The sequence below is a fragment of the Budorcas taxicolor genome, chromosome 2, assembly GCF_023091745.1.
Source record: "Budorcas taxicolor isolate Tak-1 chromosome 2, Takin1.1, whole genome shotgun sequence".
In the NCBI taxonomy this organism is placed as follows: Eukaryota; Metazoa; Chordata; class Mammalia; order Artiodactyla; family Bovidae; genus Budorcas; species Budorcas taxicolor.
The window spans coordinates 58,417,249-58,430,440 of record NC_068911.1 but is presented as its reverse complement, the minus strand read 5'-3'; the positions used below and the strand labels follow the sequence as shown (position 1 = coordinate 58,430,440).

At 36.3% G+C, this 13,192-nt stretch overlaps 1 protein-coding gene across 1 annotated transcript in view; it reads right to left on the bottom strand.

The window, feature by feature from the left end:
- The window catches only part of PDE1A (phosphodiesterase 1A), a 385,920-nt gene extending 380,035 nt beyond the window's left edge, over positions 1–5,885 (bottom strand). The window contains exons 1-2 of the mRNA XM_052658277.1: positions 5,803–5,885; positions 5,453–5,563 (exon numbers count right to left, since the gene is read on the bottom strand). Of these exons, the coding sequence (XP_052514237.1) occupies positions 5,453–5,563; positions 5,803–5,885 (194 nt within the window). The remainder of the gene's footprint in view (positions 1–5,452; positions 5,564–5,802) is intronic.
- Positions 5,886–13,192: the final 7,307 nt, after the last annotated feature.

Genomic DNA, 13,192 nt, shown 5'->3' with positions numbered 1-13,192 from the left:
AACAACAGACTGGTTCCAAAGAGGAAAAGGAGTATGTCAAGGCTGTATATTGTCACCCTGCTTATTTAACTTCTATGCAGGGTACATCATGAGAAACGCTGGACTGGAAGAAACACAAGCTGGAATCAAGATTGCTGGGAGAAATATCAATAACCTCAGATATGCAGAGCACACCACCCTTATGGCAGAAAGTGAAGAGGAACTCAAAAGCTTCTTGATGAAAGTGAAAGAGGAGAGTGAAAAAGTTGGCTTAAAGCTCAACATTCAGAAAACAAAGATCATGGCATCTGGTCCCATCACTCCATGGGAAACAGATGGAGAAACAGTGGAAACAGTGTCAGACTTTATTTTTCTGAGCTCCAAAATCACTGCAGATGGTGATTGCAGCCATGAAAATTAAAAGACGATTACTCCTTGGAAGAAAAGTTATGACCAACCTAGATAGTATATTCAAAAGCAGAGACATTACTTTGCCGACTAAGGTCTGTCTAGTCAAGGCTATGGTTTTTCCTGTGGTCATGTATGGATGTGAGAGTTGGACTGTGAAGAAAGTTGAGCGCTGAAGAATTGATGCTTTTGAACTGTGGTGTTGGAGAAGACTCTTGAGAGTCCCTTGGACTGCAAGGAGATCCAACCAGTCCATTCTGAAGGAGATCTGCCCTGGGATTTCTTTGGAAAGAATGATGCTAAAGCTGACACTCCAGTACTTTGGCCACCTCATGCGAAGAGTTGACTCATTGGAAAAGACTTTGATGCTGGGAAGGATTGCGGGCAGGAGGAGAAGGGGACAACAGAGGCTATATGGCTGGATGGCATCACTGACTCGATGGACGCGAGTCTGAGTGAACTCCAGGAGATTGTGATGGACAGGGAGGCCTGGCATGCTGCGACATACTGAGCAACTGAACTGAACTGAACTGAACTGAACTGAAGAAAGCATATCTCATATGTTAAAGATCATAAGGTAAATTTAGGAGTAGTTGTTCTGTTTCTTTTGGAAAAGTCTACAGTTTGGGGGAGTAAGTTGAAATCAGAAGCATTTTGGCTTCTTTAGCTGCAAACCAAAAACCCTACTCTCCATTAAAAGTCTAGTTTTTCAATAAAGCTGTCATTTCTAGGGTTTTCCTGGTAGCTCATACAGTAAATGATCTGCTTATAATGCAAGAAACTTGGGTTCAATTCCTGGGTCAGGAAGATCCCCTGGAGAAGGGAATGGCAACCCACTCCAGTATTCTTGCCTGGAGAATCTCATGGACACAAGAGCCTGGTGGGCTACAGTCCATGGGGTTGCACAGAGTCAGACAAAACTAAGCAACTAACATTTTCATCCTTTCACTTTCACTGTCATTTCTATCTCTGTCTATGGACTCCTATATCTGTCCCTCACTTAATTCTGAACTTAGGCAGAGATTATATGTGTCATTCATTAGCCTCTTTCTTGTCCCAATATCTAATGGGATAGATACCAATTTTTGTCTTTCTTGCTGAAGGATCACCTTCTAAGAGAAGTCACACCTGACTATCCAAAATATCTTCTCCAAGTAACTCTTGATCACATGACCTGGTGCATTTTCTTCAGGTCATTTCTTACTCCATTTTAGCTTACTTTTCTGTAATTTACTTTTTTGTCATTTGTTTACTGTTTTGTCATTTGTTTCCTCATCAAGAATGTAAGTGCCTATGCCTGACACACTACACAATCAGTAGGTATTTATTAAATGACTGAATGAATGATTAAATAAACAATTCAATTTTACAAATAAGTGATGTTCAAAAAGCTAAGAATCTTACCACAGTCACTCAGTTAAATGATGGATAGCATAGAAAATATCTGACTGTTTCCAGAGTTCAGTTTCTTGATCTCTAAGGTATTTCACATCAATGATGCCCATTAGAGAAACTATAACATAATGTTATGTACAACATAATGTTATGCAAGGAGATTTATATTAATATTTCATCTACACACCAATATAAGTTTCATGAGATGGTTTTCTTCAAATTAGTTTTATGACTAAAGAACTGATTTTCTTAACTGATTTGCCTGGCTAAGCCATCAAAAGAGTCACATACTCACCCACATGAGAATAGAGACTGGGATTTATCGGCAATTTTATCATGACACACAAAAAGATTATTTTTAAATTGAAAAAACTACTATCTATAAATTTAAAAATATATAAAATCTTCAACTTTCTGCATAGAAAATAAAAAACTTTAACAACTTTGCAAAGACAACTGTTAGAAACCTATTCTCAGTGTGTGAGAAGTAATATAGGTCCCAGGGTCACAGGAAACTTCTGAACCAGAAATTTCATCAGATGTAAAGGTGGCAAAAGAATTAGGAAGTGTTTTCCAAATGCTAAACATCTGGTAATTAATGGACAAGTCTATGATTCTTTTAAAGGTAGTTTATGAAGAACATGATGCCATAGTCATTTGCTAACATTCCTACCATCAGAGACGGTGAGTCATTGCACAGAACCTAAATTGTCATACTGAGTGACAAATTAGTAGTAGAAGATGGATTGAAGAAAGCCAACGAAAAGAGCCACAACTATAAAAAGAAAGATAGAACAAAGCATACAAGTCTACATCAGAAATGGGAAAGGAAAACTGTTTCACCTTTGTTCCCACAAAGGAATAAGAGATTTCCTAACACATCACTGAATTTGCTGTTTCAATTAATATTGTATGAGGAGATTTAAAAGTTCAACAAAAGAAATCAACAAAATGATAGAGAAGAATTGATATTTTAATTCAGTTTACCAATATTTTCACATGTGCTACAAAACGTAAAACTTACTTCTATGGACTGAAAAAAAAGTGTTCTAAAATATAATGTTATCTAAAAACACTTATAAAATACGTTCTGTAAATATCTACCTGTAGTGATTCTTATTTTCCATTTTTAAGGTATACTGGAATTACCTTATTTTGCTTTAACCTTTGTCTCTACTTTTGTTTAACCTCAGAAATGTACTTATTGTAAACCCACTTAAGAATAAAGTATACTGTTGAAGAAAATCAACGCATTTGTAAAGTTTGCATTTTGCAGTGGAAAAAAATTTTTTTAATTACTTTCCAAACAAACATCCAAAGGATTGAGTCTTTTTTTGCCAAACTAAGAAAATTATTGTAAAATTATTTGATAGCATTCCTGAGTAACATAATTTTAACTGCCAATACTTAAAACTGGAATTCTAATACTAGACATTTCAATAAACTAAAATTCTGTTTGAGTCAATATAACATTTTAAATAGGCAAGACAATCTCAGAAATGGAATAGGGAGTCCATCACATCATGCCTTTGAATGCAGACTACACAAAAGACCATAATTAAACAATTTGGTTGTCATTAGTCATGCAGATTTTAGATGCAGAGCGTTTTGTTTTGACAGTTCTAAGCCTGGAATACTGAAAATGGCTTAAGTCAAACTACAAGTTAAAATAGTATCAAAATGAAATTCTTTGTTGCTTTGGTATGCAAAAGCGTTCGGTTATTTCCATCAGGTTAGCAATAATTTTTTTTAAAAAAAAACTGGTAAGTAATTTGGTCATTCAGTGTTCTATATGGTCATTCAGTGGCCCCACATAGACACAACTCAAAATTTATATAGATACATATATAATAATATCCAACATCCATGTTGAATATCAAGTCATGAAGCTCTACTGCTAAATGACTCTATCACCTTCTTTGAAAACAAAAAAGAGAAGTTGATCTTTGAGATCAGGTGTTAAAGTGAAAGTCGGATAACTTTGCCGTAAAATGGTAGGTAGACACACATTCACTTTTTAAATTTTTTAAAGACATATGCATAAACTCACTACCATACATCTTCATGCATTCAAATAACTGCAGAAAAATAGAACAAACTAAAAACCAAAACCATCCTATCCTGCTAAAGGGAAGAAAATCTAAACTAGGTTGAAATATGAAATATAATTTTTCCAGTACAGATGTTCAACCACTCATTAGGTTAGCATGCAAATCATCTGATGACTGCCAATGCCAATGTCTAATTTTCATCTATGCTGATTAATTTTGTAAGCTGTTGTTTGCTTTTTAGGATTATTTGTTTCACTAGAGAATCACCTCTACAAAATAAAAAAAACCTGTGATTTCTAAATCTTCAATGAGTCTTGGAAACATATTTCTCTAATTCATTCAAATGATATAAAGATGGCTTCCTTTTTAAAAGTGATTCTCTGTTAAACGTGTTTCCATTATTAGTGTGCTCTTATACCAGTGCACTGTAACACAATGTATTACTTCAAGTGTAAGAAAATATACAGTGAGCACTAATATATAAACATCATTAAATACATTCAAATAGAGGAAAGTAGAATTTCTACCTAACATAGTTTGATATAATTTTTCTTTTAAAAAATCATATATATCAAGACAGCAACATTAAATTTACTCAAATGTTGCATTTTATACAATAATATATATATATAACATTAGAAATAATCCTGAAAAACCTCTGTATCTCATAGTATAGGATTCCTTCAGCTATTATTATAGAAAAGCAAATATATTTTCATCTGAAGTTTGCAAATATGATAAGGAATTGCAATGGCCTGTAAATATTCATATTTCATATTTTTATCCAAATATTAAATCTGATTTTACCATTATGACATAATGAAAATAAAGCATATAAACATAGTGTGCTGGAACACTAAGCAGAAATAATTTACATACATTGAGAAAAAAGCCTAGATGCTGTTTAAAAAGCAAGGTAAATAGCACTGCAATTAAAGTTTGACTCTGGTACTTACATTTCATGCAGACATAAGCACACTTCTTGACCCATCTTACAAAGGTCTATTTTATACTATGAGCTATTCTGTACTCTCAGAAGTGAGTTGGTTGATTTAAGCCAAAACTCTCAAGCAAGTTTGGTGTGCTGCTAATAATTTTACAACATAAACTTTTTCTCCTTAAAATGTATTATTAATTAAGTCATAATGAATAAGCACAATGGAATATAATGATCTATTATCATATTAATCCTGTCCTTTTTCTTCAAAATCTAACCACAAAGAAATAAGTGCTAATAGCAATCTCTCTTTTTATCTTAGAGAAATTTTATTTCCGCAAGTACCCTGGCAAGCAGCTTTTCTAATTACTTTTCTGCATATCTAAGCCGAGTATCTAAGTAACACATACAGAATGTATAAAAGAAGCCATGCAGTCTAACAATGAAGTGAATTCTCAGGGAGTTACCTTACTTTACATAAAATATACCTGCACAAAAAACTATTCACCCTTCAAGCAAGTTGTTAGCTGAGACTGACACATTTTTAAAAGAGAAAATCTTTCTAAAGAAACCACTAATGCACAATCAGAAAGTGCCAATAATTCAACATGTTAATACTCAAAAAAAATTTTTTATCAGAGAGGTGGATGAAAACACAGAACCAAGCAAAGAGCTTACTCACATTCCTTTCAGGCGTTGCCACATTTTTTCAGTCTGTTCTCCTATGAGATACTTAAAAGTAGTGTTTTCCACTTCTTCAGTTTCTGTAGCAGTAGACCCCATGATGATACTCCTAAGGCAATACATTTACAGTCAGTTTCAGCAGCTAGAACAAGCATTCCTCAGTCCACTACAAATCTTAAACAGTTATACAGTAGCATCTCTTATCTATCAAAACATTGCAGATTTACTAAGCTGACGGCAGCTTCTGCCAGAATTGCTACTGACTTTGACAGGCATATCCACTGCTCACCACATCACCCACCCCCCACCCCCCTTCAAGCAGACAGCAGTATAAACAGATCCTCTGACCTCACAGAAACAATCGGCACATGTGAGCCTGCTACTGTACTACTGACCGACTGAGCGCTCCAGCTCTCCCCAAAGCAGCTCATCTGTTACTGTTCCATGCACTGAAGCACATCAGAATTCCTACAGTTTCTGAGATCTATTATTCAAAACAGAAACATGAATGACTTTTAGCGCACCAGAAGAAGCTGAATTCCTCTCTACCAATGGAAGGAAGGCTGGATGTAATAAGAAAACAGATGGTAGGAACCAGTATCCGCAGCACCACCCTGAGAAAAAAGTGGCTGGTTTAAATGCCAAGGTTTTTGTCTCTCAGTTGATCTGGAATTTAAAGAGTTAAAAATATACAAGGCTCTAATGATAAACTCAACAAATATTAGTGACAACAATGAGGAAAATAACATAAGAGCCACACAGAAGGCAGACCACAGAGCTCCACAGGTTGTTACTGAAAAAAATGTGTACACCGATGATGCTCCAATCATGCTTATTCACCTTCTCCTAGCAACTCTACGCAGCAGGTAGCTGCCAATTTAACAAGTGGAAAACACAGCAGCTGCACACAGACTGTTCCGTGAGTCCCTTGGGGATTAAAATAAATAAATAAATAAGAGAAAACTAACGTGTATGCTTGTGTGCACGTGTTGAAGTGAAAGACGGGTAGGGGGCGTAGAGGGGGAAGAGAAGATGGAGAAGAAGAGAGAAAACGATGCCGTGCTGCTTGTGCATTTCAGAAGAAAAATGAGAGAAAGTGGACATAAAATGATCAGAACTGAGTCATCTGCCAAACTCCCAACACATGGTGAGCTTTCTTTGAAACAAGCACAGACCTTGAGTATGTGCTTCAAAACAGCTATTGCTATATGCAAGCTGCTAAGAAAAATATGCTTAAAAGCAATCCCTCTTTTTGTTTGTTCAGAGAACAAACGTAGTTTTATTCCTCCCTGCAAGAAAGCTTGTCTGTTATCCTAAGGTTTAAGGTAGAGATATTCACAGGCAGTAGATAAGTAACAATATCTTAATATTTATTGAGTACTTAATGTGTCAGACACTGTTCCCAGTACCTAATAATATTACTTTTTCAAAGTCTTATGAGGTCTTCCAAAGTCTATGAGGTAGGTAATATTTCCATTTAATAATTGAGAAAACTATTGAGAAATAAAGACAGTCCTCAGATTTAATCCAATCCTTTAAAATAAGCACTATGATTTTACTGTCAAAGAAACCTTCCACTATAAAGCTACTATGTCTAAGAATCACTGACCGCAACTCGTAGTTAAAGTTGTAATATGAACAGTAGTATGTGCGTGCTGAGTCACTTCTTTGCGACCCCATGGACTGTAGCCTACCAGGCTTCTCTGTAGCCTACCAGGTATTCTCCAGACAAGAATACTGGAGTGGGTTGCCATTTCCTTCTCCTATGAACAGTAGACCGTTGAACAACTCAGGGGCTAGGGGCGCCAACCCAGCCCTCAGTGGAAAATCTGCATCTAAATTGCAATCAGCCCGCCATAAGCATTGTTCCCCACATCTGTATTCACTATTCTTCAGTATCCACAGTTCCCCATCAGCAGATTGTGTTGAAGGAAGAAACAGAACAGGCTCTATCTTGAAAGCAGGACTCCATCTTGGGCCAGACTGTGGACTTTGAGCTATATGCCCAGTATCTATGGAAACAACACAACCAACTGGAAAACCAGGCCCCCAGAAGGAAGAGCCCCAGGACTCTCCATCCCTAAAAGAATACCCTAATTATCTGTTTAACCAAATAGAATCATACATTTTATTTTGCTTATTGGGGTATGACCCCAGGCCCATTGATAATTGCCCACTGTTAACTACCTAGGCTTAAGGCATATGAATCACAGGTTAGCTTTGATTGTCATGGAATTTGGAGAGGTGGGTTTGTGAGCATACACTTAGGGTATATAAGGTTTTCACAAAAACTAGTGTGGGTCTTTGGCTAAGAGGAGACTCTGCCTCGGGCCCGCTGGTGTAATAAAGTGCACTCCACTATCTGCATTGTCCTTCTGAGTGAGTTTGTTTCCTGGAACGTGGGGCTACAACAGTGTAGTACTACAGTATTGACTGTCGAAAAAAAAATCCATGTATAAGCACACCCACACAGGTTCAAACGTGTGTTGTTCAAGGGTCAGCTGTAGAAAAAAAAAGGATCTTTGAATTGCCCTCTGATTAACAAGTTAGAAGAGATGGTTTTTCAATGCTACTCAGAGAACGGTCCACATATCTTGTCTGAGTTCCTGTGGTAAGTCAAAGGGTAATTTTCACCATGTCCTGAGCCCCTGACTCAAATGAAGAAAGAGAATGTCCTCAAATTATCTCAAAGAGAATGTCCTCGGGAACCTACTGAGGTGGCAGCAACCTTGATTTCCAAGTGGAACAATCATATACAAAATAAAAAGTGAGGGCACCTACCTCAGAAATCTGAGGAGAACAGGAGATGCTTCCTCAAACAGCTCCACTGTTAAAATGGAGTGATGCCAGAATCATATCTTCCAGGGATACTGGCCAGCAAGCTGTGCTGGAGTTTGCTGCTGCCACCGAGGCCACTCCTATTACCGGTCGCCTTTCCACAGCCACGGCTTCAGGCGGCTACCAATCCCAGGGCTGACCACCAGCCTCTGAGGTTCTTAAGTGAACTCGCCTATCTCGCCCTGGATGATACAGACTCTCCTCTGCACCATGTGGACATGGCCAGCACCTCCAGAGAGCAATGGGGAACCCGCTTGGGGGGTCTGACGAGACAGACTCCGGCCCGGAAAGTTCTGCACGTGCGCGGAAGGATCATTTGTCAACAATCCTGAGAGGTCAGCCGGCCCCCACCTCCACAAAGATCCCGAAGAGACGGAAAGGAAGAGAAGGCCGGTCTGGAAAGGCTGTGACCGATGGGGACTTTCAGCACCCCGACTCACTGCTCCTGCATCCGAGGTCACAGACGCGTCTGAAGGCGTTGGTGTCCTCTGTGCCCACCCAGCAGCTCCCCACTGCAGACGAGCCTCAGTGCCAGCAACAACTCTGTGCGGCCCCGCCACTCTGATTACTGAAGGGGTAGGAACAACCACTTAGCTGTTCTCCCCCAGACTCTTAAACACGGGATACAAATAATGTTGACGGAATAAACGGTTTCTAGGGGGGAAAAAAGGCTAAATCAAGTGAAACCTCAGTTTTCCTCTCTCTGAATAGCTATTTCCTAAACTTGACCTGAATTTAATGTCTTTCGCTAGCAGACAGCTTTAGACAATCGCAGCCTCACTTTTGTGAGCAGTTATCAGCGTTGTCAGAAGTAACTTAGTCTTTGATCTGAAAGCACTGATTTTACCTTCACTGTGCCTTACTTTATAATTGTAGCTACATTCACATAATAATCTCCTACCTGATATTGTTGTAATGAGATAATCAACAAACATCTGAATTTGGCTCTCAAAGATGAATCACAGTGAAAATATCCACAAAAAGCAAGTACTCCACCACTATTATTTTATGAGCCAAGATAAAGTCCTTGAGGCTACAAGTGATTTTCAAATCATGCCTTGAAATTTCAAGCCCTCATTGGCCAGCTCATCAATAATATTGAAATGTAAACAGTGAGGTCTATTCTACTCAAGTATTCGTTGGTGAATGCTATCTCCTCATTAAAATTTACTTGCCTTTTGCTTTCAGTATGTCACTTCTATCATATATTGAATTGATGTTTAAGAACTCACACTACATTGATTACATACTTAAAACACAAAAATGCTTAATTATTGCCTTAAATTTTCATAAAATAAAATTTTGAATAAGCTACATAAAACAGCTTATTATCTAAATACTTGGCCAAAATAATCTGCAGCCTTAAGCATCATCAAAAGCTATTTCTGTCAATATACAGAATTCAAAACAGTTTTATTTTCTAATTTGTAACTATTGTCTGCAAGTTATACTAATGATATGAAAAATAAATAAATCACATTGAAGAGAACAGAGCAGAACATAGGGAAGAGCATATAACTTTTTTCCAATTAATATGTTGAGAAAATTTTGAAATGTTGCATTTGTAAAATTAAACTAAATCAAACAAGTTTGATTTGAGAAAAAGAAATAAGACAAGAATGGATTCTAAGAAATTAAAATATGCTTGCAAAAATAAAACATTCAATGTTAGTGCTGAAAGGAATTTAGAAAATAGTCCTGAATATAAGACAAAAATTGATCTAATATGTCTCTTATTTCAGGTGCTTCATCTCTTACTTTAACTCTATATTCACATAAATTATCTCTATTATAATAAGAAGTTCCTTTATTCTTATTACCTAATAATTAATACTTTGGCCACCTCATGTGAAGAGTTGACTCACTGGAAAAGACCCTGATGCTGGGAGGGATTGGGGGCAGGAGGAGAAGGGGACAACAGAGGATGAGATGGTTGGATGGCATCACAAACTCGATGGACATGAGTTTGGGTAAACTCCGGGAGTTGGTGATAGACAGGGAGGGCTGGTGTGCTGCGATTCATGGGGTTGCAAAGAGTCGGACACGACTGAGCAACTGAACTGAACTGAATTGAATACTTCATTGGAATGTTGACAGAATTTATAGAATGATTTTTCAGTATCTTTTGATGTCAAAATATAACACAGCATAAACTGTGGATCCAATTTTAAACTTACAATTCAACATCCAGCAAACTATAATGACAAAGATAAATGATGACATTCAGAAGCACCAAATTCAAAAACCATATCACTCAAATATTTTTCTAAAATAATTGCATGAGTCAGTACACTTGAAAATCAAAAAAGTGATTAGTGACAAAAATCAGGGGCGTTTACCTAACCTAGCCATGGAGATTAAAAACAAAATCCAAGGTTTACATCTGTGAAGAATGGTTAAGAAGAAATTCGTTCAAATTAAAACAAGAAACCAAAGGGATAGCTTCAAGGAAAAAAAAATGAATTAAATTTATCAAGAATTGCAACAAACTAAAAACATTAATTATTTTATTGATTAAATGAAAGCACAGTATTTTTAATTGAAAAGAGAAAATCCAGAAAAGATATAAATTGTAATAAGATGGCAGAAAATTTCCAGGCTAAAAAGCATTTTCAAATCTTGGAAAATAATAATAAATATAATTTTGAATGCAGAGGTGGGCCTATATAAAACGAAGGTACTCATGTTAATAATAACAGAGTTTCAAATACATGAAGCAAAAATAATGCTATTTTAAAGAGAACTAGACAAATTTACAATTACACTCAAACAGTCAGATATTTGGCATTGCTCACTTTAAAAAAAACTGATAGAGAGAAACCCATTAAGGATATAAAATATCTGATCAACACTATCAATAGTGTTGCATAATTGACAATTATAGTATACTCCACTCAACAACAGCAAAATACACATTATTTTAAAGTGCAAACATTGAATATTTACCAAAAGAATCTCCATTCTGGGCCATAAAACAAGTCTCAATAATATTAAAAAGACTCAGATCATATCAAGTAGGTTCTCTCACACCAGTGGTACTAAATTAGATGTCACTAACAGAAAGTTCTCTGGAAAATCCCCAAATACTTGGAAATTAAATAATATACTTTTAAATAATCCACAAGTCAAAGAAGAAAATGACAGGGACACAAAAAAGTATTTTGAACTGAATGAAGCTGAACACACAACATGTTAAAATCTATGAGATGTAGCTAAAGCAGTACTTATGCAAAACTTTACAGCACTATGTCAATATATTAGAAATAAACAAAGCTCCCCTATTAGTGACTTCTGGATCTACCTTAAAAAACTTGAAAAGCTTGAAGAGAAAGAGAAACTTAAACACAAAATAAGTTAAAAAAAGAAAATGAATATCAGAGCAAACATCAATAAAATAGAAAACAAAAACAATAGAGACAACAGTGAAATAAAAAGTTGGCTCTTTGAGAAGATCAATAAAATTGCTATATCTTATTAATAAATAAAATGTTGAGAGCTGTTATGGTTCTGAGATCTCACCATTTATACAAGCTGTCGTGTAAGCCTACAACAGTTGGCTAGATGCTGATAGAAGACGTTCTTGGGTCAGGGACAAAGAATGTTTATAGTGGCAAAAAAAAAAATGTTAACTTCCAATTAACTGAAAAATGGGTAGATGTTGGCATATTCACAAAATGGGATATAATATGGCAATGAAAATGTATGATTTTCAGCTAAAAAAAACTATCTACATGGATAAATCTCAAATAAATGTTGAGAAAAAAATCAAATCCAGTTAGAATTTAAACTGCATAAATATTTGTTTTTAACTAATTGAGAAATACTTATATACTTAGTAAAAGTTTTTAAACCTCCATAAAGATGATAAACTTAGATAATGGTAATCTCTAAAAAGAAGAGAGGGGATGCTATTGAGGTAAAATCCATAAGGTCTGTCAACTGTTCTGGAAGTATTTTATTTCTTAAGCAGGTGTAAATATGAAGGTTTATGGGTAATATCTTTATACTTTTAGCATTTATGCATTATTAATTTTAAAATTATTTTAAATCTCTAAGGGAAAATATCTGAATGAAAAACCATCATTAGATAATAAAATATGAAATGATTCAAAGTTAATTAATGACATACAAGGAAAAAAAAAACCTCCAGAGGCTTTTAATAATTGGGATATTTTCCTTTGGATAGTCATCAGTGATTCAGTCGCTAAGTTCTTTCCAACTCTTTTTACCCCATGGACTAAGCATACCAGGCTTCCCTGTCCACCATCTCCTGCAGTTTGCTTAAACTCATGCACATTGAGTGGGTGATACCATCCAGCCATCTTATCCTCTATCATCTCCTTCTCCTCCTCTGCTCAATCTTTCCCAGCATGAGGGTCTTTTCCAGTGAGTCAGCTCTTTGGATCAGGTGGCCAAAGTATTAGAGATTCAGCTTCAGCATCAGTCCTTCCAATGAATATCCAGGATTTCCTTTAGGATTGACTGGTTTGATCTCCTTGCTGTTCAAGGAACTCTCAAAAGTCTCCTCCAGCACAGTTCTTCAGAAAGCATCAGTTCTTCAGTGCTCAACCTTCTTTATGGTCCAGCTCTCAAAGCTGTACATGACTACTGGAAAAACTGTAGCTCTGACTGTACAGACCTTTGTCGGCAAAGTGATGTCTCTGCTTTTTAATATGCTGTCTAGGTTGGTAATAGCTTTTCTTCCAAGGAGCAAGTGTCTTAATTTGATGGCTGCAGTCATTGCTACAGTGATACTGAAACCTAAGAAAATAAAATCTGTCACTGTTTCTACTTTTTCCCCAGCTATTTGCCAAGAAGTGATGGGACCAGATGCCATGATCTTAGTCTTTTGAATATTGAATTTTAAGCCAGCTTTTTCACTCTCCTCTTTCACCCTCAT